Genomic DNA, 27,613 nt, shown 5'->3' on the forward strand with positions numbered 1-27,613 from the left:
TGTTCCAAACACACCAGATGTTCCAAACATCTTTTAAGCCACACACCAGATGTACCAAAACACCTTAATTTTAAACTTGTTCTAATGTTACTTTAAATGTATCCCACATCCTGTTAACTTTTACTCTTATTCTGTAAAGCAATTTGAATTACCTTGCATACGAACTGCCTTGCCTACTCCTTTACCTTATCTACTCCCACTCACAGAAATTGTGTTAAAGGAACTGTATATGAGATTTTACACTACATAACATTAACCCACTTGACCTGTGTCTGTGTCTCCAGATACAAGGTAAACATGTTCAAATCAAATATAGCTTTTACTGATAATTGTAATGCTGATTTATTCTTGGTTACAAAAACATTGGACATGATGTTCCATTTATTTATGTTATAATTTGGTGTTTTGGTTGTCCAGTCATTAAAGTGCATATGATACTTTTTATGATTCATTTTTGTCCTATATTGGTGGCATAATACCTCTTGTAAATATAAATTATACTTTTACACCAATCAATAATCAATTGGCAAATTGATTAGGACTTTTTTTTAAATATCTTGACATTTTAGAAAGTTTTAACCAAATGCTGACATTGCTGTTTTAACATGAATGTTTTAACATTCATGTTAAAACAAGAATTTGAAGTTGTTATAACAGAAAAAAGTTCTCGTTTTAACTTAATACTTTCTCATGATAACGAAAAAAGCCGTTAAAAATGTTCAATCCATGTTTGTCAGTTCCACGTTGTACCTAATATAAAAGTTTGCTTATGCAATTTCTTCTTTATTCAAACATGCATTAAAGTGTTGCATTTTATTTCATTCACACATGTTTCAGTCATATTGGTTTATTAGTCTGTCTACATCGCCAGAGCTCAAAATGTTCTGTTCCATCTTGTGATGTCATGTAGTGGAAGTTCCCAAGTTAACACCTGCCTTTTACATTTATTTCAGTAGATATTGGAAATTCCATGACTGAAATCGTCAAATAATTCTAATGAGGATGTATGGAGTTTAAAATCACAGTGGAGCACTTCTAGTATTCATCAAAAGGTGTAGCAGATTATTTTCTGCTTGAAGGAAAAAGCCTAAATAAGCGGAGTATGTGTGTTAAACTCCAGGTATGTTTTTGATTTTGAAGAAACAACATTATAACATAATTTGGAATCATCATATCAAAATTCCTATTTTGATGATCTATTTTGACCATGAATAGCTACTTCCCCATGCATTAAGTTTTCAATGCTGTCAGTTAATTTAAGCTCTTAGATAATCCTTGCTGAACTGGTAGGAACAAGGTAAATAAAACCTCTTCTTCTGGTTCTTCTGTTTGCTATTAGTGAGTCTATGCATGTATAAACTGTCCATGCTCTTGTAAATGCTTTTGTTATTGAATGCTATGGCTGAAGTGGTATATTGACTTGAACTTTGTTAGTTGTTTCATGATGAGACAGACACAGTGGCCTAATTACAAAGATATGGACACTATGTAAGTTTTAGGTGGATGGTTCTTTTGGCTGCAATGTTACACAAAATTGCATAAAAATGACCAATCTCTATGGAGACTAGCAGATCACCGAATCAAGTATTTTTGACAATTAACCTGAAATTTAATTAACAAAAAATAGATAGGCTTAAAAATAGATAAGTTTATATCATACTGTGGTGTTCCAGGGAAAGCAATGACATTTTTTGAGACAAATTGGTGATGGACCGACTTCTATCATAAAACTGCTACTAATGCACCTTTTACACTGACCCAAGCCTATCAAATTCTTCCATAAATGTCCAGCACCCTGCACCTAAATTTTAAGCTTCATTTAGAATCTTATCACATCACATGAACAGCTCCCTTCACGTGGCCTGACTATTGTTTTTTTTAAAAGGTCCTATATTAGGCAAAATTGACTTTTGTGAACTTTTAACCATGTTAAAACATTGTTATGTCTGGGAGTTGTGTTTTGTTTCATCCACACGTGTTTGACTAACCCTTTATTATTAATCTACATCTGCAAAGCTCAAAATGCTCCGTCACACCTTGTGATGTCATGAAGTGGTATTTTTCATGTTAACAACAACCTTTTACCTTTTGTTCTGTAAAGATCCCAATCAATTCTAGGGCTGAAATCATCCAAATGATTCAAGTGAAGGTGTATGAACTTTAAAAACACTGTGGGGCACTTCCTGTATTACCACGTGACGTCACAAGGTGGAGCAGAGGGTCTTCTGATTGAGAAAAAAAAAAATCTCAGCCTAAATAAGCAGGGTTTGTGTAATAAACTCCAGGTATGTTTTGGATGAAGAAACAACATTATAACACAGATCAGAAAATTGCGGAATATAGGCCCTTAAATCTTGTAATCCAGGAGAGAAGTCGACTCTTTTCAAGCTGCACTGGAGGGAAGAAGAAGGGGGGGGGGGGTCTGATAGTTACATAACATCAAAACAGCAGTACATTAGCCTTTCCTTCAGAGTGCATGATCTAACCGTTAGTTGCTACTCCAGACTGAGGCTACGCTGATGTGAAAATACGCTGCTATTTCTACTCTCTCTTGTGTGTCATCATGGCCATAGCCTTGTTACTCCACTGTCGTATCGCTTTAAAGTGTGACTGCCTCTGATGTGGAGCTCGGGAGGCCTAATAAGAGCCATGAAAGCCCGATCGGGGGGTTCCTTTGGGTGGGCGGAGAGAGGAGGAGGAGGAGGGACCGTTGGCTCTGTGGTCTCTGTAGTCTCACCCATTCGCTCAATGAAACTCCGCATATCAGCAGCAACACAGCGCGTCCTCTCGCCGTTAACTTCAGACATAACGGAAAGAGACCGAGAGCTGGGCACCGAGCAAACGACTCCACAGACGACTCCAGGTACGGGCAAAAAGCCTTACAAAAGGTGTAGCTTTCGGGGAGTTAAAAACAACGTGGGGCTGCTGTAGTTAGCCTGTTAGCCGGACAGCTAAACCAGAAGGGCTGCTCTTGCTGGCACTGGCACAGCTGGAAACGACCACTGGTCTCAAAAGTAGCTCGTATTGTTTTATTGGCTGATCGGATTACGTTCAAACTAACTAAAAAACTAAGTAAGTAGGTAATTGAGTAAGTAAGTGTAGTAATTAGACTATCGACCGCTGATCCGCTGAGTATTTAAAGCTAATTACTCAAATAGTGTTAATGTTGTAAACAATAACTAGCTAGCAATTCCTCTTAAATTTCCCATAACTCTTCAGTGGGCTTAATCTATTGTTTTCCATTCTTATTTTAACACCATTTACTCTTGTTGCTTCAGAAGGTTAAATAATTTCTTTAACACGCAAAATAGTGTTTTTCACTTCAAAACAAGCGTTAACTTGATTAGCCGCATTTACAACAATGTTAGCCTAACCCACGTTTTTTTATGATTTAACTGACCCGATTACCAAACTACACTGCTAAACTTTTATGGAGAACACGTAACGATTAACCAAAGACTTTGATGCAACTGTTGGCTCTTGGTGTAAGCTGTTCTGAAACTGAACAATGGAAAGTTTGCCTCATCCCGTGCTTCTTGCGTGACTTCTGCAGAATTAGTCGAGTTTCAGGTCTCTTTGTGGGGGTAATTGTGGTCGTCCCTGCCCCCCAAACAAAGGCGATGTGCATGGCGGCCTGACTGTCGTTTTCCCCCCCTCCTCCCGGGAACTGTCAACCTGTAATGTGGGCAGTGGATGGACTTTAGATGGCGTCTTATCATGAACTTTGCGTGGACATTGGTAAATTGTGTTTAGACAAACACGTGGAACAGGACATGCAAGGTGATGTAGACAAAACTTCTTTCCAGTAATACGGAGTTTGTTTAATGGTGTTATTGGCCCACTTGCTTTAACAATGGTTAGTTTACTGCTTCAATTGCCAACTATTGTTTACCAAAATCACACTTGCACTCTAATCAAGCTATTCTTGGCCCTTTTTGACAAGACCTATCCAATTAGAAAGCATAATTAGCCTCACATGAGTCTCATTTGAGTTGCCAGTTTCAATGCTGAAATTTGATCTGAAAACTCACTACCTAAACCCCAGCACCTGCAGCCAATCATTAATCACTGCTACTACAGCCTCTGCTGCAGTGTATGCTGTCCACATACTGAGAATGAGAAACTTGTACGTGTCCTCTATACACAGGTATAGAGGACCCAATCATACAATTGTGTATATTGTAATTGATTTAAGGATGTATTGGATCAGAATGGCTAAAAGAGCGCTTGCCCACTAGAGGCAAACTTGATTAATTTCATATTTTTTGTGCTAGTATGGAAACTAGATACTCATTTGAACAAATATCAATATTAAAAGTCACATTCACAGGACAGGAATTATCCTTTCCTGAATAGCTTTAGAATGATCTTGAGCTGAAAAAGTATAAGACTACACAGACTAGTATATGACTACTATGGCGCCTGACGGATTTCACATGTACAAGGCCACATCAATGGATACTTTATTGATCCCAAGGGAAATTCAAGCATGGCAATATAAAGAAAGTATTATTATTTAATTTTATCATTATAGTATTTGAATTGGTATTGAGTCTATCCCTTAGTGTTGGCATAATATAAAAAATTCAAACTCTATTTTGCTACTATGTCAGGAATATAATTTTAAAATGTAGAGGTCTGTTTGGCCACTGTGCCATTAGTTATTCCATGTAACTCCTGTTGTTAATCAATGACATGTTTTGGCTTTTGGAATCAGATTAGCTTTTCTCTGCAAGTAGTTTTACGCTCCTTGGGGTTTTTGTTATGGCCTTCACTGGGGAGCTAACTACTCTGTGTATATAGCATATTGTATTAGCCACTCTTGTCCTTTTTGTTTTTAGCAGCACATGAGTACAGCTCTATGGAAACGGCATGAGCAAGTGAAGGTGTAGGCCCAATGGAGGAGAGCGATCAATCTCTCCCTCCCTGTCCTCTCCCCTACTCGCCCAGCCCACTGTCCCAGCGGAGACAGGGCACGGGGGAGTAGCCATAGAAACATTGTACCAGCTGCCCCACCACAACCAATGGCCTCTGCGGAGAGAGGGAGGGGTTGCCATGACGAGGAAGCTGGCACGCATCCTCTTCTCTGGGCATGTTTGCACAATATTTCATTGCCCGGTCCATTCTGCTCTTAGGCAAATAACCTGACCTTGCATTGCATAATAAGAAACCTGGTATTTCATTGGCTAATTGCAGTTTGATGCATGAAGCTGACAAAACTCAAATTTACTCGCCTAATTAATGGATTGACAAAAACATGTTAGTTGGAGCTCTACTCAAATTGTTGTTGTTTTTTCTTCAGACTTTTGTTATGTCTTTTTTTTTTTTTTTTTTTAAGTAGCTCGTTCAGATTGTACAATTATGGGTCACTATTAAAGTAATATCTTTGGTAATCTGGTTTGTAGTGTTGAACAAATCGGGCAAAAATATGTAATTGTGATTTTCCTAACAAGCACTGTGATTGTTATTCACATTTTAAAGTTGTTCAGAAGAATTCACAAAAAGATGAAATGACAGACTATATATTGACAAAGAATCGCATTTCAGAACATGCTTGGACAGATCTAAACTACTAGAATAAGACTGGAGACAAAATTATGCTACTTAAAAAAATTGTAATGTTTTTGTAATTGTGTCCGTTCATATTATTTTTTATATTTGTATATTGTAATTAATCTTTCAGCCCTAGCTACAGGTAGATGATGCCTTCTCCACATAGAAACAGTGATAGGGTTGTCAAAAATATCAAATAAGATACTAAAACTAATCTACATACTCATTTGAGCAGGTATTGATACTTAACTTATATTTACAGGTCACAAATTATGCTGATACAGTTCAAGATCATTCTAAAGCTACTCAGCAAAGTTTAAGACCACATAGACTAGTATATACGTCCATGGGCCGCTATGGAACCACTGGAACAACTGAGGGATTTTGCAGATGTAAAACCACATGGTAATGTAAAAGTACTATGATTTAATGTTGAAAATCACATTCTGTTGTCTAAAAGAGTGTTTTAATTATGATATCGTAATAGGTATAGAGTCCATTCTTTAATATTGAACTAGTTTGAAATTTATGTTATTGTCATTTACATTTGAATATCTTATAATTCAGAATCAAATCAACTGCTTTTACCAACAGAGGTTTGCTGTGAACCCAAAAACCCAGGTACATCTTTGACGATTGGAAATGACTGAATCTCTATATTAAGACTCAATTAATGGCATATTCCTACCTCCATGGATACCAGACTGATCGGCTTAAATGGCTCCCTACACCCTTGGCCTGTATGTTCTTGTGGAGGGACTGCTGTGTTAAGTGCTCTTGAAATTGATTGGTGTCAAGGCCAAGTGCTTTATTAGAGCTTCTTTTGCGAGTGTGCATGGGTATGATCCACACAATTTCTTATCCCTGTGCAATGTTGAGGATTTCGTTTGAATTTTATGAAGTTCCATTAGTGCTGAACAATATGGAAAAAATGTCTTATTGCAAGTTTTCTGCAAATGTGATTAGATTTATTTTAGTAATAAGATTCTGATCAAAGTTCACTTTTTAAACATGTCCAGGAGAATTGACAAAAAGTGTGAAATATAAACTTGCGAAAAAATCACATGGATCTAAAGTACACTTTTAGCATTTTTTTTTTGTGATTTGTAAATCTCATATGTTTTAGTATTTAAGTTGTTAAAGTACATGTAAAACTGTGTGTGCATTTTAGTACATCTTTTTATTTTCATTTCCTTCGTACACTGTTGTGATGGTAGACTAAGAAATGACTTGATCACAGTAGGTCAATAATTAAATAAAAAACAAAACACGCAAGTAATCTTTGAAAGCCCTCATTTGAATGTGATTGTTTCAATGATTTATGGTCCATTTCCCTTTAAGCACATTACTCTTGCTGTTTTGTTTACCCATGGGCGAAAGGCTTTAGTCTTATTTACTGAAATGGAAGCGCGTGACAATCTCAGTCACTCAACCATTAGATGTCTTTTCAATATTCATTGTTCCCTGCACAATACTGCTGCAGTAGTTTACATAGGATTTAAGACTCATGCACGGTTTAATAGAAAGGCTTCACTCCTTAGTTTTAAGCTTGCCATAATTTTTAATCAACTGTTTTTTCAATATCCGGCTAATTGTATTTTGAACTCGATGTTTGATTTTGTTATCCACTGTTCTTGGGATGGAACAAAACACAATTTTCACAAGATTTTAACAGAATCAGCATCATTCACAAGGAAAACAAAACATCAAAAGACACTCGCAGATTGCAACGGACGCTCTGGCGTCTGGGTGTGACTTTTCATTAGCTAAACAGCATCATGTGACCCCTGGCCGGCGAAAACTATCACTGCTGGCGCCACTACTTTGAACTCACTTACTCGGATCTCAGATGGACATTTAAACATGGCAACAGGTGAAGTAATTGGACATGTTTCTTGTGTAGACTTTATCAGAAGCAGCCCTTTGTCATCTGTTTGGAGCACTCCAAATGACAGTGACAACACCACGAGAGGAGAGGAAAAGAGAGGACACTTGTGCCCTTTCTGTGTTTATTTATTGCGTTTAGGCAGGAATGATAATCATACGCCTTAGTGTGGACATTGTTTTTGCCCGCATCTTCCAGAAAAGATAAATGGTAGTTTTACCTGAGTCTTTTTTCAGTGTCTAAACTGTCCGCTCCACCAGAGTGCTTCCAAAATCGGCTTTAAAAATCAAACACGTTTGAATGACAGTGACTGAGGTGTAGTTGGGCCTTTCCACAGTGCACACTTTGATTCAAACGTGACTCGAATTGTAGCTGCTCCACTCTGTGCAACTGAAGCAGCTTTGGCTGTCTTCAACGAGTGATGACTGGAAGTGACTAAATGCGTCTAAAAATCAGACGAAATTCTGGCAAAAATTCATAGTGTGTCCCCAGCTTAATAGTAAGAGTGTGCAGTGGAACAACCCAATAAACTGCTGGGTTATTGCTATTATCAGTATTGTCAGAATACATAATATTTTTCATGTTCTTGTCGTTTGCCATTTCTTCCACCTTTGGTTGTCAAATGATCAATACTATAACTAGTGTCAAAATTGGATGCAAATCTCACTCAGAACACAAAATTGAACCTTTTCTGAACAATCTTGAGCTTTTTTCACAACTGCATGGTAACAAAGTATTATTTGTAGCAATGTTCCTGTGGTACGTGAGTTTCTTTTGGGCGGTACTTGAACAGCTCTTCAGTTTGTGGGTTTGTCTAATTTAGAGTTCATTCTATCCACCTTTTGGTCCTCTTTGGATAATTTCTTGTTTTGAACTACAGTGGAAATGATGCAGTCCACCTTTAAACCTGATTTAGCCCTAGATTAGACCTGGAATAGTCCTGTTATAGATTTAGATCTGGTGGTACTCGGAAAGCCAAATCTTTTCTTTGGTGATACATGTTGGAGTTGGAGAGCCTATTCCTTGACAGCAAATTTTGAAAGACCATACATACATAGAATACATTTGATATCAAAACAGGCTTAATGTACTTAACTTCCAAATATAGCGCATGAGTCATGGCGTAGCAGTTTGTATTGAGCGTGCATTATTTGTTGGTCTTGGATGTGGATTAATGTAATCCCGTCACTTCAGTAGCCCAGTTTATGCTATAATTATAGACTGTAGCATGTACCTTTTTGTATGATCCATTTTCCAGGCTACCTAAATCTCGCTGTGTTTCTGACAAGTATTTTTTTCCTGTTTTGCCCAAAGTGTGTTTTTAATGGATCATATAAGCAGAGAGTGCTGCATATCCCCAGCAGGCTTGACATGGTGTACTAATGATGATGGTGATCTAATGACTCTTGGCCTCATATTAAATCCCTGTTCTTATCCCTTTAATGCAAAACCATGCGCTTCTACGGGGATGATCATAAAGGAGGTATTTCACTCAAGTAAAAGACAGCAGGCTAACATTGTCCTAGACCTAGTCTGTTAAGATTTACTCAAATGTGTCTTCATATGCTTTTTAGATGACTACATTTTGTTTACTACTGTACAACACTAAAACTGACATTTTAAAGGAACTGTATGAGCTGCGCTCTTAAGCCTCATTTTCATAGGGCCGGTACGGCGGACCACTGGAGTTTGTGGCTCCTGAGTTGAGGCTAAACTAGCGTAAACACTAACCTAATTCCAGGTTATCGTCAATTTTGTTTATCGTCTGCATCTCTACGTTGTGTTATCAAATCAAATCAAACTTTATTTATATAGCACTTTTCATACAAAAAAAAAGTAACACAAAGTGCTTTACAAAGCATTAAAATCAGTCCCACCCACCAAACCCACCCAGCCACCCGACAGCCCAACAACCCAACGTCTTTAACGTCTTTATTTAATACATTGGGGTGTGCTAGTGCTAGGTCTGCTGCAAATGTAAATTTTTTTTTGTTTTTTTTTATCTTGATGGGAGTTGCATGCATCAATAAACGGGAAACAACTGGCTAGATCAGTTTGGGGAAGCCTATCAGCTCAACAGATAAGTTGCCATCGCTGGAAATACAGAAGTATATCACAAGATGAAGTCAGTCTGGTGAGAAACTATTATTTTATGTTTATCTGTTTTTGTCATTTTTAATAATGATGGTTTATTCCAGAAATGTCATGCATGCCGCTAATGGCGTACTGCTGGTCCTCCAATGACTGCGTGGATGCGTATCCAGTTCCAATCACTGCAAGCTCATTTGTGTGCTGCTTTTGATCTGTGTTGATGCTCCTGTAGCACCAGTCCTGTGCCTTATGGTGGGGCAGGATTACGTCACGCCTTTGGGTGTGTTTTGCCAGACCTGTCAGGTCCAAAAACGGCCTGGCTGTTTGTAATTGAAATGCTCTCTGGGGGTGATTGAAATGCTCTCTAACTGTTCTGTGCGAAGGTGGCCCCAAGTGAACCGTGTCAGTGGAAACGAGGCTTTGTACTGTTTTGAAAGTCTTTAACAAATTGTGTTATTGTATTTAAATGTTTCATGCACAAAAAATCTTTGGATGTTTATAGTGGTAGTTTGGCTTTTCATTGTTATTCTTTTAATATATAACTAAAGACTACAAATGTTTAGAACTTTTTAGTCCTTGGGAATTACCTTTTTATTTAGCACTCAAAAATGTAAACAGGTAATTATATCTGTTCTCTGAACTGTCTCTGCTTACCAAACTGACAATACCCAGATTGCAATAGTTTTGTTTATAATCTTAATTGTTTATACTCTATATCCTTTTTTTCTTGGTTGCAATACTTATCATTAGAAGACAATATAAAATTAATGTAACTGATATTGGCACTTTAGCATATTGGTTAGACTTGATAGTTGAAACCGATTTTGATACCCAAATGATAAATTCAAATTTTTGCTCTTTTTAAAAATAATATATTGTAATTTTCAACACTAAATAATAGTATTTATTATACTTCTGGTCTAAACCAGTTCTAATAAAACATGAGATGAAACGGCTCAAGAAAGGTCAAATCTTATCCAGTTATGTGATTTTTACTTTTGATAAAAAAATGTACCATGTATCTGTACTGACTTGCTTAAATGACTATTTAGTTTCGGTACTAGTTTTAGTATCTGATCAACCCTATCAAGTAGGATTGCCAAAGCAGACCTGAGATTGGTTCAGTTAAAGGCTTCTATCTGAAGTGCAGACGTGGCATAGTCTTATTGTGGCTGTATACTTTCATGTGATGTGAAACAGCTGGGACTGGAATGTCAGGACCCATTTAAACGCCGCACAAGAAAACAGTCAGATCTGCAGTGGTCTATGTAGGGCTCATCTGTTGGCTGTGTTGGAATGTGTATGTAAAACGACCCCTCCCATCCCCCCTTTCCCCTTCCATGTACCCCTGTGAGTGTCATATGGGTTCCTCTGGGCAGGTTTGCACTTGTCACAGTAAACATGTCTATAAATCTAATGCACAAAATGCATAACTCATTTAAAGGAAGTAAGATTTGTCCCCTGATAGATGGAAAGGTAAACATGTTCAGGTCAAATATAGCTTTTATTGAAAACATAATACAGATCGATTTTTAGTTATAAAACATTGGGCATGATAACCAAGTTGTTTTGTGTTATTTGATTGTGTGGTTCTCAAGACAAGTATCCAATGAGAAAACAGAATGAGCCTCACATGAGTTTCTCATTTTGAATGCTGAAATCTTCTCTGATCTGAATCGTCACTCCCTAAACCCCCAGCACCTGCAGCCTCTGAAGCTCAGTGAGTGAGTTTTGAAGAGATTTCACATGAGACATGTCCTGTCCATATACAGAGCATTAGGGAAAACTTGTATTTGTTCTCTATTTTAGGTTCAGGCACTGGCAACCCAGGTTCACTTGTGATTTTAGTTATTTTTAAAACCGTAAGAGTGCAGGCTACATAGTTGGGTTAAAAAAAAGGTTCAACAAGCCATTTTAAAAAGGAACTGAGTGTTTAGTCCTGCACATGAATCATTATATTTACAGTGGAGCACTTGGCAAAGTGTACATTGCTGATGTTCATAATGTCCCGTTCTGAACTGCACTGATGCTGACAGCCAAATGGACATTCTCAATTTTAGAGCATACTCAAATCTAGTCTAGTAAACTGGCCAAAAAATATGGCAGATAAAGAATGAAAAGCAAATTGACTTGGTAATTAAAATCAATTTGTAGCTGCATGTATAGTTAGTTATATCTCAATGTTTTCTTGTGGCATTTACTCTTTCCACTGAAATAATTCAGGCGGGTCACTCAGACAGTTGCCATGTGGGATTACCAGAAGAATGCTCCAAAAATAGTCTAATTTGTCTGTGATAATATGGTAACTTGAGTTAACTGAAGGTCAACTGGTTAGTTTATCTTTTTTTTTGAAACAAGAATTTCTCTAGTTGACAAGACTTCAACTGCATGGGAGTTCATGCACAAATAACTATTTATATAAATGCATGGTATCCTTGTATTTTTTTTCTGCATAAATACAGATTAAATTTGTGAATCATGAGTTTAATTTGCCTTTTTACACATACAACAGCAGAAAGGGGAAAGTATGGAGTGACTTGGCTGAAAAGATGGTTTAATTTGGTATTCATCATATAAATCTTTATAATCAAATCAAAATGATTAGTCGACTAATACAAGTACTGAGGTAACTACCAACAGCTTACACCCATAATGTATAAACCTTTTAGGGAAGTTGTTTTACTTATTGCCATTTTTTTTCAGTCTTCTGCATTTGTTCACTGTTGCTCTAGTGAAAACTGCATTACTCACTACAATCTCCTGTGCCTGAACCAGGCTTTAAATTGTATTATTCTTATATCTTTGTGTCCCCCTGCTCGGGCCTTGAGGAGCTGTGGCCTCTCTCGGCTCATTCATGTGTACTGCCTGTGTGTGGACAGCCCAGATGTAATATTAATGCCCCAGGGGACGCTAGCACAATGTCCTGTTTAAAACGCACACGGCCGGAGCACAAATGCAGCAGACATGAAGAGGGGTCAAGACAACAGCAGTCTTCTGGACTTTCAAGCATATAGTTTTTATTAAAGAGCCTGTACTTGATTTTTTTTTTATTTTAAGCATTTGAGCAAAAATTGTCTTGCACTAGTATAGATATATTGCATAAGAAGCTCTTGAGTAAGCTGTGTACTCTATGTATCTAATTGGCAAGCATTTTATTGTCCATTCAGCAAGTGTGTGTTGGCATGCTAGCTGTTGTTAGCTTTGCTGTCACAGCAAAACCAGTCAGTTGTGAAATGCGCTTATAATAAACTCATCGTGGTGAATAATTAGGATGCTCAGAATGCATAAGCTAACTTTGGACCACAAATTCTGTTTAAGACAGTAAAAATCAGGTACAGAAGCTTTTAAATGTTAGGGATTAGGGCTGCACAATATATCACAAAAGTATTGTGATACTGGCTGGCATAATAATTGATGTCACAACAAACTAAATGCTCTATATTGCAATAACACCATTTGAAATTAGGATGTTAAAATGCAGATTTTTCTTTAAGTGCATTTGACAGGTTTTAATGTTTCTCTAATTATGACTTGGTTTGGTGGCATAATATCTGTGGTAAATATTTATCATTGTTTTGCATCTGTCAAGTGGAAGTAGGAAGGAAGTAAAAGTAAACCAAAAGTTGTTTAAAAAAAACACACAGGAAGTAGCCATTACTTCTCAAACAGAATCCCTCTACCTATGACAACTGTCATCCTAAATGCAGACACAATTTACATACTCAAGGAAGTACATTTTCCTGACAGTTCTGACAAAATGAAGGTGTTATTTATTTATACTTTTCAAATCATAACTACTTTGGCCCTTGTTAACATTATGGTTGCTAGGCAACAGCTATGGAATTACCTCCACACATGTCATATCTGCTACCGGTGTCCAACCAGGAAGTAAAATGAATAACTTCACAAAAAATACAAAACCAGGAAAGACTAGGCAAGACTATTAGTAAAATCTTAAATATAATGACGTTAACCATGCTCTAATGAAACTTTTTTTTTTTCCTTTACATCGTCTTACTAGTAAATTGAGGCATGCACATTTTTTTTTTTTTTGTAAATTAAAACATCTCATAGCCAACAGTCATATTGCATCATACTGCCATCTTTTCCAATATTGTTCAGCCCCAGTGGACCTATCCAGAAAGAGGAAGGATATTGCAGCAGAGACATTGTAGTGAAAAGTACATGTTGTTCAGACTTTTGGCCCGTCTCCATTTCCCCAGCCCTCCCCTCCCTCTCTTTTGTGCCACACATTTGACTAAAGCTACTGGCTCTTTTTTTACATTCACAATTTCTCTGAAAAGAGAAGAGCTGACTGTGTTATACCGAAACAGCTCTTCCTCTTTTTAGTCGGTTATACCAGTTAACACGTGGGCAAATTATTCAATATAATTATGTTATTATTATTATTACTATTATTATTTTAAATGATTGCACAAACCACTTTTCAGGGCATCTTATTTAAGTATAACAAGACCTTGAGGCTACTGTTAAATTATTGTCAATGCTGTTCCTTCACTTTAATTAGAAGAACATCAACAGAAGCAAGTATCTGAAACTTACAGCATTGCCTGCATAGTTTTGTTTGATATTTAGTCTGCCAATAATTTCACTTCATGAAAAATGGCAATTATTTAGGTACTGGAACAACCTTGTATTGAAGAAAAAAGTAGAATTTTCTGAACAGCAAAACTAGACGGACATTAAACTTTCTATAATTTTTATCAAGGCAATTTACAGCAGATTGGTGTTGTCATGATACTAAAATTTCGATGCTCAATACCGATTCCGATACCAGGATGACGATAAACTTTCTTTTCAGACAATAGAATAACATTTTCAATGTTAAATAGTTGTTTTTTTTTTTAATTATGTGTTTTATCTGTATAATCCTTCAGTTGCCCAGGTAGGTTTCATAGTTGTCCATGGGCGTATACTACAACCCTACAACAAATTTGCCAAGACAAAATATACCATTTATGGTTGGTTTGCATTTTTGGTGACGTAACAATTGCTGCCATAAGAAATAGCTAACAGTTTAGTTTATTTGCAGACTTATACACTGAAGTAAATGTAAATATGATCTTGGTTCTATCTTGCGGTGTTTGTACTCACACTACTATCTTATATGACACTGGCATGAAATATGTGTAGGTTTAGTGCCACTGCCCTGCACACGCTTCCATGTGCGTATTCTCCATGCAGTGCTGGAGTAGTGGGCTATACTCTGGGATTAAATCATGATCTTTTATAAACCATATAGGTAATCTATGTGGCATTATACAGGCCTCGCAAAGTGAGAGGAGGTCAGGCAGCCATCTGCTCTAATCCACAGATGAAAATGATCTGTGATGTCGTCAAGACTTTATGATCTATGCGTCCAGATAGTTACTGTATTCTGGAATAGAAAATCCCCCTCATTCTTCTTTCGGCCAAACAAATTTGTCTTCCAAATCTTGAGCGCACACTGGTGTAGCTGTTGTGTATACGTGTGCTTTTAAATGGACTTTGGAGGCTTCTGTTTTTCTTATCAGGCTTAGCACAGATCATCCAACAAAAAGGCCTGGGTCCTATTATAAGGATTGTTTACATGTCAGCTGCTCCCAACAAATACTGGCAGAATTTAGAACACACATTCACAAAGTGATCCATTAAAACACAAATATTTACAATTTTCATCTCCCTAATGCATTTACATGAGAACCCAAGTCAATTTCCTGTTATTTTGGCTAAAGAGACCTTATGGCACAGTTTTTAATGTGTACTTTTTTGTAGATTCTTTTCTCCATAGCAGTCTTGTCTCATATTTACCAGAGGTGCCATTATTTCTGTAGGGCAGTGATTCTTAACCGTAGGGCTGAGCCAGCGAGTGCCTCCTTGAGGACTGCGCAATCAGTAGAATATAGTGTGTTTGTGTGTGTGTATATAATATAATATATATACGCACGCATAATTTTGAGCTTGAGCCGCGAAATCAAAAGAATTAAGAACCCCTGCTTTAGGGCACAGTGTGCCCTGATCTTGAAGCTAGTCATGAATGCAGAGTACTACAAAGCATGGGTGATATTCTCATGTTCATGTAAAAGACAAAATGGCTTGATTGGTAAGACTGACCAGGGTGAAGTTGTATCTATGGGCAACAGGCTTCCCCACGCGGGCTGCATGAATGTTTTAAAGTGAGTTTCTTATGCTCACTGAGCTGCAAACTGGCTGTAAAACACATCTTTAGGCTGTACTGAGGAGGTTAATGAATAATTAACTTGGTCTCTGAGACTTTGTCTTGAAAAGTGTAAAAGAACTGTCCTATATTATTTTTTGCACCAGCTATTTGTAGACTGTATTTTTAGACTTAAGACTGGGCAATAAGACAGAAATATTCTCACTGATTGTGCACAACTTTTGATTTATTTTGACTTATTAAAAATGCTTTTATTAATTTTCTGAACTATACAGTCTGCTTCATACTACTTTTACTGACGGGGTTGGCTGTAGATCCCTTGATTAAAAACACTCATGCTAATAATTGATTATTTAAAGTGATTAAAATTTGACTAGCTGCACAGCACTAATGAGACTTAAGCCGTGTTAGTGTTAGTTTTATGCATGTGCACAATTAAATAGGCTACTTTTAAATTTTTTTTATATGGTGGATTTGCTTTTCAAGTGTAGTTTCAGTTCAGGCACAAAATGGTGTAAAGTACAGATTGTACAACCATAATTTGAACTTCCCCAGCAACCTGCATACCTTCAAACCACAACGATACTCTTACACACGGCATTAGTATTTTTAGTAGCAATAGCACTTCTCGGCAGGCATCTCTTTGCTCTCCACCACTGCTCACACTAAATCAGGATTAGGATTAACAGTCTGCGGCTGGTTACTTTAACAAGCACTAATTGATTTGTGACTAAGAAACCATTTGACACCAGAGCTCACCACAGTACAACAGCAGTGGTTTAAGCCACACATCTCAAAGCACTTTTATTGGCGCTGTTTCAAGGAGGTTATGAGTCTTTTTTTTTTTTTTTATTGCTTCCTATTGGCATACTTTGAAGCAGCCAGCGTCATCTGTGCCTGGGCCCTGATTAGTGGAGGGCTATCCAACTGTGATGTTAAGTACCCTGTAAACAAACCCAATCCAACTGCTACTTTGCACACAATCGTTCATTGTTTGGGGAAGTTTCGCTGATGTCAGATTTGTCAGTATAACCTTCCCTCATGTTTGTTTTTTATGTTTTTCTAGGTCCACTGTATGAGACATTCCTACCATTTTACTGTTATGGGAGAACCTATCCAACCTGCTCCTCCACTGATTGCAGTAATATGAAGACATAGTAGTTTCAGCACCCCCCCAGTTCTGTGTGACCACCCCTGCCCCTCACTCACCCGCTCACTCCCAGCCCTCTGGAGTGGGTCAGCTCTACAAGTGCATATGTTGGCCTTTTGTCATGGCGACTGTTGACGTAGCAGCAGAGGCCTCTCCCAAGAGAAAACATGGCGGAGGGCGGAAGGCAACATAAAAGTCACAAAGCCACCATTGGTTTAGATGGAAAGATGAAGTCAATACAGATGCATGGATTCTTTGTCGGTTGAAACTACATAATGCGGGACTGGCATAGCAGACTACTTCAAGTGCCTTTTCGTCGTATGTCTAATAGAGTTTATTAAAACAGTTGGAGGAGGAGTGGCCATTTTGCAGCATCATGTTTAGCTTCCAGTCAAAATGGCGCTACTTCTTCATGTTCCTGGGCATCCAGCTGGTGGTGATGGCGCTGCTGTCCCGCGAGGGCTACCAAAAACGGGTGAATTACTTTATCCGCATCTTCCGCAAGTCAGAGCATGGTCGCAATAATTCGGGGTTGGCCCTGGGAGGGGATGTTTACGCCAACCTGACACATCTGTCCAAAACCCACCTGCACAGAGATGACATGCCCTATTGTCCACTCAAGTCTCCCCTCATTGGTAAGTCATTTTCAAACGTTTTAAAAGTCCACTATGGAACTTTTCTGGAGGAGGATATAGCACCTACTTATTTCTATGCAGAGGTTATTACCTAGCCAAGAAAGATCACAGTGTGTCATTAAATCTTTCTGTATCCATGGCAGTTCAAGTTACAGAAAGAGGGGTAACTCTGCTCACACCAAGAATTTATGTTTTTGTGAATTTTTGTTGCAAGCATTCAGTGCCATACTGTGGAAATTTCTGGCAAAACGCATCTCCATGGAGACAAACATTGGCAGACCCCCCCACCAGAAAAGTTGAGCCTATGGAGCGAATATTGTTTTTAAAATGATTATAGATTCAGATAAAGTGGGGACATGTTGTGTGGTCTAAAGCTTTGACCAATGAAGATGGTAGTAGTTTTTTTTAAGAATGAATCTGTCAACTTTCTACTTCCTTTATAAATCAAGAAGCAATACAATTTTGCAGTAGATTGGCAATATAGTTTTTTTTTTTATGGCCGATGCCGTGGTTTAGAATCCAGAGAAACCAATGTGCAAAAACGTGCTATTTTTGGGCTGATATGTAGGAAATTTAAATGACAGAATTTGGGGAAAAAACATCCAACAAACTCACCTGCAGCCCTTTTTATCAGAGAGCAGTGTAGTTACATTTTTTGCAGTTATCTTTAGTGTTCAAACAAAGCTTTGTGTGTTTACTTTACTATGTGCAGCAGGTCTGTCAAAACGACAAAATGCTGGAGATTTAAGGCAACTGATGCGCTAAAAAAGTGCAAATATCTGCCTGATGTGTCGGCCAACCGATGTATTGGTATATCTCTATAATAAAGTATGTAAAAATAAACATTTGTTCTAAAACAACAAAACCAAAATGTGCAAGACCCAAGGCCAGATGGACTGTGTAATGTCAACATAATCCTATCATTTTAGCATGTTGTTTACAAATGACTGCTGTGTGAACTCTTGTCATGAGTTTGTCATCACTTTCCCCAAGGGTGAGAATGGATCTTATCTGCATGTTAATCATTTGTTAATAAATGAACTGTATTTGGCCTGGAAATTGGCCTTGGAAAATGGAAAACTCAAAGGTTTATAAGACAGTGCTGGATCTATTTAAAATCTACAAAATGTTAAATGCGGCATCTTAAATTTATGTGGCTCAGGTGTGAAGGGTCTGAAATGTCATGTTTCAGTAACTGTATTAATACTATTGAGTGATGGCCTAAATGCACCACTGTCTGATGCCCCGTAATCCCATTGACCTCTATATGTAAAGTTCATCCTGTGTCTCATGCTGTTGAGAGACTGCGTATTTGCATTAGGACGTGATCATTGTTTGACTTTTGTCCCAGTTAAACAAAACATTTTCCTTGTGTCTTGTCTAGAGCCAGCACAAGGGATCTACACTTAAAACGAACAGGAAATACTAAACTTATAAAATTCAAAACTTTTTCAAGAATTGTGAATTTGATTTAAATCAGCTGCATGTTTTCTTTTTTTGGGGGAAAAAAAAGAAAACATGTAGCTGATTCTCAAAACATTTTTGTGGGTTAGCTAAAAGTTATGGCTACTCCACAAATTATATCAAAATCAAATTACAATATGAGTAGCCACAATTTGTCCAGTTTACAGATTTAAATTTCATCTTTTGCTATGGATCAGACCTGGATGACAGAGGGATTACACAAACGTAGCCACAATTATCAAGTCAGAAAGGCTACAGTGGACATTCAATTAGCTTAATTGCAAACTGTAAAATATTTTTGTAGAGGCCTAAAAGTTAAAAGGTTAGCGTTTTTTTAAGACAGACATGTTTAATCCAAGAACTCACATGTTCACATGACAGTTTCAGTTCATATTTCATTCTTCTCTCCAATGTTACTGCTGCTGGATGTGTTTTAAAATGTGGACTCCTGCTTTCTAAACATCAAATCTAATCGCAATTGCCAAAATCTCAATATGATTTTTCTTTCTAAAATCATGCAGCCCTATTAAAAGTCAACTGTTTTGAACGTTCTGCTCTTTTTGGATCACTAAAATTTAGGACTAAAACTAATGACCTTTTTTGTCAAACTATGTGTGTGCATGTATAACAATTAAAAATAAACTTTTAAAACTAAAAATACTTCTAAGCCCATATACAAAGTTTATTTTCAATTTTTGAAGTTTACCAGACCATTGCCGATTATTATACCAAGAAAGTCGTGAAAAGCGCTTATGAACTCATCATGGTGAATAATTAGAATGCATAAGGTATGTGAGGAATAACTATGGACAACTATAAAATTAACTAGCTCTGATTTTCATGTTAACGGTTTAAAGGCTAAGAATTGTAAATTTGTAAATGACAAAGTGATGGTCATCTAACAAGCATGGCTCTTTTAAACATTAAATCCCTATTCAAATCCTATAGTCTTTTTTTCCATTCCCACATATTTGCTTACCCCGCTCTTCTGCTCACGATGACAGCCGGACCCATCCACGTGAGCTTCCCATCAGGCTTGAGTTTGGCGCAGGTGCAGAGGAAGAACCCCCTGGTGGTCAGAGGAGGGCGCTATAGACCCCCAGACTGCGAGGCCCGGCACCGCACAGCCATCATCATCCCCCACAGACACCGGGAGCACCACCTTAAGTTCCTGCTCTACTATCTGCACCCCTTCCTCCAGCGCCAGCAGGTCACCTACGGCATCTACGTCATCCACCAAGTAAGTGCATAATGTCAGGGTTTTATGTTTTTTCTAATGGATAGAGGACATTCCACAATCTTTATAAAATTGTGCCATCTATTTTGGTTTCAAAGTCTGAAAATTACCATTCTGTAGTGTGTAAATGATGGGGCAGTGTCCTCTGAGCCTTTATGAAAGGGCATGGCAATCTCTGTAAAGGAACTAGTTTAAGTTCAAGTTTATAAGATTTTGATTTTAAATTTCATAAATGTGTATGAATTCTAGAGGCTCAGAGCTTTTACATGGCTTTCCCATATATTGAGAAAAAAACTTGTATTTAACCTCTATATGCAGGTTTAGATACTGATTGTAGTACCTTTTTAAAATGGTAAGAGTGCAGGCTACATAGTTTTAAGATTTTTCCCTCTCAAAATCTGATATTTTGTTAAATGCCATGTTTTATGTTCAGTCTATATTTCCTTAAAGTAACTAGAAAAATGATCAACTAAGTAACCCAAATATCAAGTAGAATATTTGTGTGTCCTCTTTAGTAAAAAATGGTGCGACTTCACAATGCTCTGTTTTATTTATGACTGCATGACACCTGCTCACTAATGACTGAAGCACTATAACTAGTAGCAGGAACGCCTCCAGACAATGTGCTTTGCTGTTCTTGGTGTTTTTTTAATTGTTCCCAACGGGGCTTCCTCACATGTTGTTTGTGTTACTCGACAGGCTGGGAACTACACATTTAACAGGGCTAAGCTAATGAATGTGGGCTTCCGAGAAGCCATGAAGGAGGAGGACTGGGACTGCCTCTTCTTCCACGACGTCGACCTTATACCAGAAGATGACCGCAACACCTATACCTGCGACGCCAACCCCAAACATGCCGCTATTGCCATGGACAAGTTTGGATACAAGTATGTTTATTTTTAGTGTCAGGTATGTAGGCCTGTCATGATAAATACTGATTGATAGAACAATCATTTTTGAATGTCAGTATGTACTTGGCACTTGAGTGGAAGATTTTATTTTTCTGTACTACCTAGGGTTGTTAAAAGTATCAAATCAGATACTAATTGATACTATTGAAACTAGATACTCATTTGAGCAGGTATTGATACTAAAGTCACATAAATTAACCGTACCTGAACAGCTTTAGAATGATCTTGAGCTGTATCAGAACAAGTATAAGACCACATGGACTAGTATACACCAATGGACCACTATGGAACCTACCTGGATGACTGAGGGATAACATAGATAAAAGGTCACATGGTAATATACAATAAAGTAATATTTGAAGCTGAAAGTCACATTCTGTTGTCTAAATAGTGTTAAGTATCATTATAGTAGCGGAATCAGTATCGAGTATCTGGTCTATTTCTTAGTAACATTTCAAACTCAATTTTGATGCTATTCTGACAACACTAGTACGATTTAAGCTTTAGAAGGTTGAATAAATAACTTTTGTAACTCAAATATAGTTTAATTGTTAGTTTATCTATAATTATTGCAACTCGTGTACATTTAGAATAGTTTTTGGGGGGATAATCCTGCTTTATTAAAAGGTTATTGTGTCAGTGGCATAAATTTTGTTTGCTCTATTATCGTGTTTCGTCTGTTTTCTGTAGCAGTATATTGCACTTAAAAATCTGTTGTCATGACAGGTATTTGTCTAAATGTCTTAATTATGTTTTAGGCTTCCTTACAAAATGTACTTTGGAGGTGTTTCAGCCCTGTCCCCAGAGCACTACCTAAAAATGAACGGATTTCCAAATAACTACTGGGGTTGGGGAGGAGAGGATGATGATATTGGAATCAGGTAACTCTACACCAAACATGGCTGCCCTTGTTTTTTAATTAAACTGATCATTCAAAAGGCACAATCCCATCACGTTTGAGTACTGACTTTACATTTCCTCCTAGGCAAATCCATGTGTAAATAATGAACAAAGCCTGACTGGCCTATTTTTACAATTCCTGAGCCCCAAACCAGACCAAAGTCACTGTCCAAGGAGCACATCTATACATGTCCCATGACCATGAATCAACGACAAAACTCAAAAATATTTTAGTCGAAGTGCTAAGGCTAAAACTGCATTTCTTGTGGAGCTGTAGAATGAATGTATATAGCTGTGGGCAGCTCCTTTTGGACAGCCGAAAATGTGCCGTGGACAGTTTGAACCAGGAAAGTAATCACTTTGGCAGCACACATTTCTAACCAACCTGTTTTAGCAATTTTAACTTTTTGTTTCACTTCCCACTCTTTTTCAGTAGAGGGCGCCATGCACCTTATGTACATGCTCTCCCTACAGTCAAAGAACCACTGCCCCAAACTAATTTAATTTTCACACACATACTCTTGAAAAGAAAAATCTTTACATTCACAGTAGGCCCCAAAAGTACTATTTCAGACCATTCCAACTTTTCATATTTTAAAATGTTGCCTCTTGTCTGTAATCGGGTCACTTCTATATTGAAATTTTGTAAAGACAGAATTATTGTTTTCTATTCATGTATGTTATTTATTTTTGCCAGAGTCTCCTTGGCGGGCATGTACATCACTCGACCATCGCTGAAAGTTGGTCGATATAAGATGATCAAACACAAGCTGGATGAGGGCAATGGCGTCAACCCCAAGAGGTAACAATGTCACTTTAGAACTTAAAGTTGCAATTCATCTGTCTTATTTATTTTATAAGGGATAAGTATGTTTGTATGAATGCACAATGCAAAACTGAAGTCACTTTACCTGCTATTTATCCTGTTCACATGCAGCACTCTACATAATGATCATATAGAGCCACTTTAGTGTACGCAATAGTCCTGTAGCTTTATATTTTATTATACTTGCACGTGTCGTGTTAAGTGCAGTCAGTGTTTCCTATAGATTTGTTTAAATTATTCGAATAAAAATTAATTGTGCCACCATAATATTAATCTCATTCAATTTAGTCTACCTGTATTTAGTCTTTAACCAGACTATATTGGTCATTTTTGACCAATATAGTCTCTCTCTATATAGAGTTTATTATAATGCAATGAGCAACATTGTCTGTTATGACAAAATATAGTCTAGGTTGTATTTAGACTATGGGGGGGCCACAATAGACACTGCATTATTTCTAATTATTTTTGAGTGCCCATTTCTTTCTATTCTCTTGCTGTTATTGAACTGTGCATTGTAACCTTGGAATTTCCCCATTGTGGGACAAATAAAGGTCATATAATCAGATCTTTTATGTAAAAAAAAATGTACACAATTCAAAAAACAGGTCAGAGATGGTTGCAAGCAGGACCTCTGATTAAGAAAGGACCCAGTTTGTTTCTCCCTTTAGTTCTACAGGTAAAGGGCTCCATTCTTTGGTGCCTTCGGTGCTCCTCTGGTCAATTCAAGCATATGTATATGATTCAAACATGCAAGTTTCATATAATTTTCCAAGGTTAACATATTTAAAATATTCAAATTAACGCACCTGATTGGTTTCTTATCTGGAATTTTCACAACCCTGTTGTAAATCAATTCAATATTATTTATTTTCACATTTTTATTTTCAGGTTCAACATGCTAGCCAGAACTCGTCAGACGTGGAAGCTGGACGGCATGAACACAGCGGAGTATGAGGTCCTGTCTAAGGTGTATCTACCACTCTACACAAACATTACGGTCAACATCGGCACCGAAGAGGGTTTAAAGGCCCTCCCCAAGCCGCCACCCTCCATCGCCAAAGCCTCGCCCAATTCTGCTCCTAAACAACCAGCAAAGCCCCCAGCTGACACGCCGATCAAACTAAAAGAGGTGCACATAGAGAAAAAGAGCGCCTCCTAGGCTGAACTAGAATAATGCTGTTGGTGCTATACGATGACTTTTCTCTTAAGTAGCACTGGTTAACACAGCTGGACATTTGGACAAACATTTGGTGATATTTTGAACCTGCTCTACATGGCGGCCCCCTTTGCCTCTGTGAATTCTTCCACGGGAGCTAAGCGAAGAGTAATGGCAAAAAGTTGGACTCTATGAGTTTATGATCTATCCACAGCGCGGTAGTCGCTGGTTAAGCCTTGTGATGCCTTAGTAACTTGTATCATTTTTTTTAAACTTCTTCTCTAGAATTTTGGGTTTTAAGGAAGAGTTGAACTTTGCCACTTGTAAAAGTTGTGTTTCCACTTAAGAGGTACAACATGGGTGAAGTCTGTACAAGGCGGTCAACTTCAGTGAAATCCAAGGGTCCAATACAACCTTCCATTCCGGAGAGATGGGGATATCTAGGCCTGTCACAATAATTACAATATAGACAATACCGTTCAATACATGATATGATTATTTTTGAGGGTGAATATATAAATGTATAATAAAGGGTCAAATAAATAACTTCTGACTCATTAAGTGTTTCACTGATATATTGCAAGTCAAGTTCATTAAGTCTTTTTGGGGGGGTAAATCCTGTTTAAGGGTGATTGTGTCATAATGGCATTGAATATTATATATTTTCTTCAGCGATATCACACTTCAAAATGTGTCATCGTGGCAGGCCTAGGAATACTTAGTTTGATCAATCAGTTGAATCAGACTTTCCCCACCCACTCTTCCTATCCATGTGGTTCAGAATGATGAGAAATTGACAATTAAATACAAATTGCCACATAACAGGAAGCTCAGGTCAGCCCCAGAGACATCAATGCAGTTTAAACCTACAAAATGCTATTTAATCCAAAGTGTACACCAAAACATGGACTTATGTTCTAGGCTTAGTCAGTTGAGACATGCCATTAGCTGTAACTGTAAAACTCTAATATTTAATGCACCCACTTATTTTAGAGCAATGCACAAACCCTCAAATATAACGGGACCTTTGGGGATGTTTTGAAAATATGCCTGTACAGCTCTGACCCAAGCTGTACCATCTTTGTCGAAACGCACCTTGTTTTTTTTCATTTGAGTGCAAGAGCTGCTATACGTAACTGACTGAAGGAACTGAAATGAGTGGTTTTGTATTACTTTAGTACTTTTACTGCTTTTGACAAGACGGCCTACATATCCTAACCAGCTTCATGAATATAGACAAATGTATATTTACACACAGTAGCATATAACGGTTGTCTTGTTTAGAAAGGCCTTCAAGCTGGATGTGTTTATGCATGTTTGGTTTATAATATATATATTTTTACGTATGAGCATATTTTCAATCAACAGAACCAATTTGACAAAAATAGATAATTTTCAATTCAGAATGTAAAAGACAATGTACATGATGGTAGCATTCATGTGGTCTTTTTTTTTTCTCTCAAATTAAGATTTTTTTTTTTTTTTTTAAGTCTTTGAAAACCAGTTGCCTTCATTTTACTGTGCAAGTGTTCACCATATCTTGCAGTCCCATGCTTATAGCACAATAGCATGTAGCATATTCGGAGCGTGAATGAACTGTTTTAGTTTTCTATTATAATTCTGACATATCTTCATACAATTTTTCTGCAATAGTTTTGTATCTATTAGCAGGGAATAGAGGGTAAACCAAAGAAGCTCTGTTGTCAGTGGCTGTGTCAAATAGTATCTACTTTAGACTGTAACGCATTTGTCCTGTTTTGAATGGCCATATTTTGTTTAGTGCATTTTTATATCAAGTTTTCATCGTCATATCTTTAGCCTCATTTCCACCAGCCCTACTCGGCCCTATTCTGCTTGGCCTGGTTGTTTCAATTACTCTTCTGGTACTGTAGCCATAAACTGCGCGCAACAAATCAGTATCCATGGAAACTCTGTGGTAACTGAGTGTTGTCACGATATGAAAATTTCAAGCTTGAATTTGATGGCCTTCTAAGGAATATACTCGATACCGTGATGATAGGTTCCACAGTGGTCCAAGAGCGTATAGTAGTCTATGTGGTCTTATACTTGTTTGGATACAGCTCAAGATCATTCTAAACCTATTCAGGAAAGGTTCATTTCTGCCCTGTGAATTTGAACCTTTTAGTATTGGTATCTGCTCCAAATGAGTATCTAGTTTCGATAATAGTTTTAGTATAAATTAGTATTTGGCTTTTGATACTTTTGACAACTCTGGCAACCATGGATTCTGCCAGCACTTCACCAATCTGTGACAGAACAGTTTAGTACCTGCTTGGCCTGGTGGCTAAAACGTGGGCAGGTACTGAATAAGATGAACTAGTTGAAGCGCTCCAAATCAGGGCAGCATAGGGCCAAGTAAAGCTGGTGGAAAGGTGCCATTTGAGGCATTTGTAATCTAGACTGGATTTCAACATGATGGCATCATCATGTTTGTGCGCTAATCTGGTTCAGTATGGAATGTACAATACAATAGACTCGAGATGAGATTTGCATAAAAAAATTCAAAGCATGCATACGTGACATTGTAATGTGCATTGTCATTGATAAGTTGTTTTTCTGTTCAAGCTCCGGCAAGAGATTAACAAAGATTTATTGCCCAAAGTCTGGTATCTAAATTTTATAGTTGGCGTTTGCTACAAAAATTGATATTAAAGCGGGGGTATTAGGTTTTAGATGTCATCCGTGCATGTTTAAGTACTTTAGCAATCTCTCCCAAGCCCTCTTGGCCCTTCTTACGGTTAGCTGTAAAATTCTGTGCAATGCTCAGCCCACAAGTGTACACACCAACCTGACAAACCTGTTACGATGTGCAGTAGTTTTTTGAGTGGGATGCACGCTGATGGTGTTAGAGGACCTTGAAGCGTCAAAAGAAAGTAAAACTTGTGAAAATGCCATTTTCTCCAAAAGCAACATTAACAACAATAAAAGATAATGTGTTTATCCAAGTATGTTGCGTGTTAGCAGTTAATACCTCATAGAAGTAAAATACCCCCTCTTTAAAAGAAAACAGACAAATGTCTTTCTGTATTTTAATTATCTTGACCACATATTTTCAGCAAATTGGTTATGAACTTTTGATTAAAAAAAAAAATTACAGCAATAATTTGACATTTTATTATGTTTTTTTTTATTGTTAAACAATTATCTTTTCTGCTCTTGAATCATGTTAATCTTTCAATACCAGTTCTTTTGTTCTCCTTATGTAAATCGCACAGTCCAGAGTGGCCTTAAATTCATTAATAAACCAATCATTGTAAATGCAAACATGGATTTTATTTTTATTTTCAAGAAAAAAAAGTCCAGTGCAGTGAACTACATTGTTGTGTTGTGTTAAAACTGTGTAAGATTATATAAACAATTGTAAAACATTTACAAATGTACACTTTACAGCTAATTTCATCAAGATTTCTTGGAGGTGTGACGTTAACTGGAGTCTCTGCTCTACTAAACTTGAATCTGAGTTTCCTGTGTGATGTCACTGCAAAGTATCAGTAGAGTTTAATATATGTAATAATGCCATTTAAATGTGTCCTTTATACATTTTAATGTTCTATTTGTATCTTGATTTTAAATATACAGTATTCTGTTAAGTCTAGGGACACA

The 27,613-nt window shown here is 37.3% G+C and overlaps 1 protein-coding gene across 1 annotated transcript; it reads left to right on the forward strand.

Annotated features, from left to right (window-relative positions):
- The first annotated feature begins 2,663 nt into the window (after window positions 1-2,663).
- si:dkey-199f5.8 (beta-1,4-galactosyltransferase 3) lies at window positions 2,664-27,553 on the forward strand. The gene is made up of 7 exons (XM_033981082.2): window positions 2,664-2,863; window positions 16,774-17,492; window positions 19,961-20,196; window positions 20,893-21,080; window positions 21,863-21,985; window positions 22,702-22,806; window positions 23,722-27,553. The coding sequence occupies exons 2-7, from the start codon at window positions 17,234-17,236 to the stop codon at window positions 23,990-23,992; spliced, it is 1,182 nt and encodes a 393-aa protein (XP_033836973.1). The 5' UTR covers window positions 2,664-2,863; window positions 16,774-17,233; the 3' UTR covers window positions 23,993-27,553.
- The last annotated feature ends 60 nt before the right edge of the window (window positions 27,554-27,613 follow it).

Source organism: Periophthalmus magnuspinnatus, chromosome 16 (genome assembly GCF_009829125.3).
Source record: "Periophthalmus magnuspinnatus isolate fPerMag1 chromosome 16, fPerMag1.2.pri, whole genome shotgun sequence".
In the NCBI taxonomy this organism is placed as follows: domain Eukaryota; kingdom Metazoa; phylum Chordata; class Actinopteri; order Gobiiformes; family Gobiidae; genus Periophthalmus; species Periophthalmus magnuspinnatus.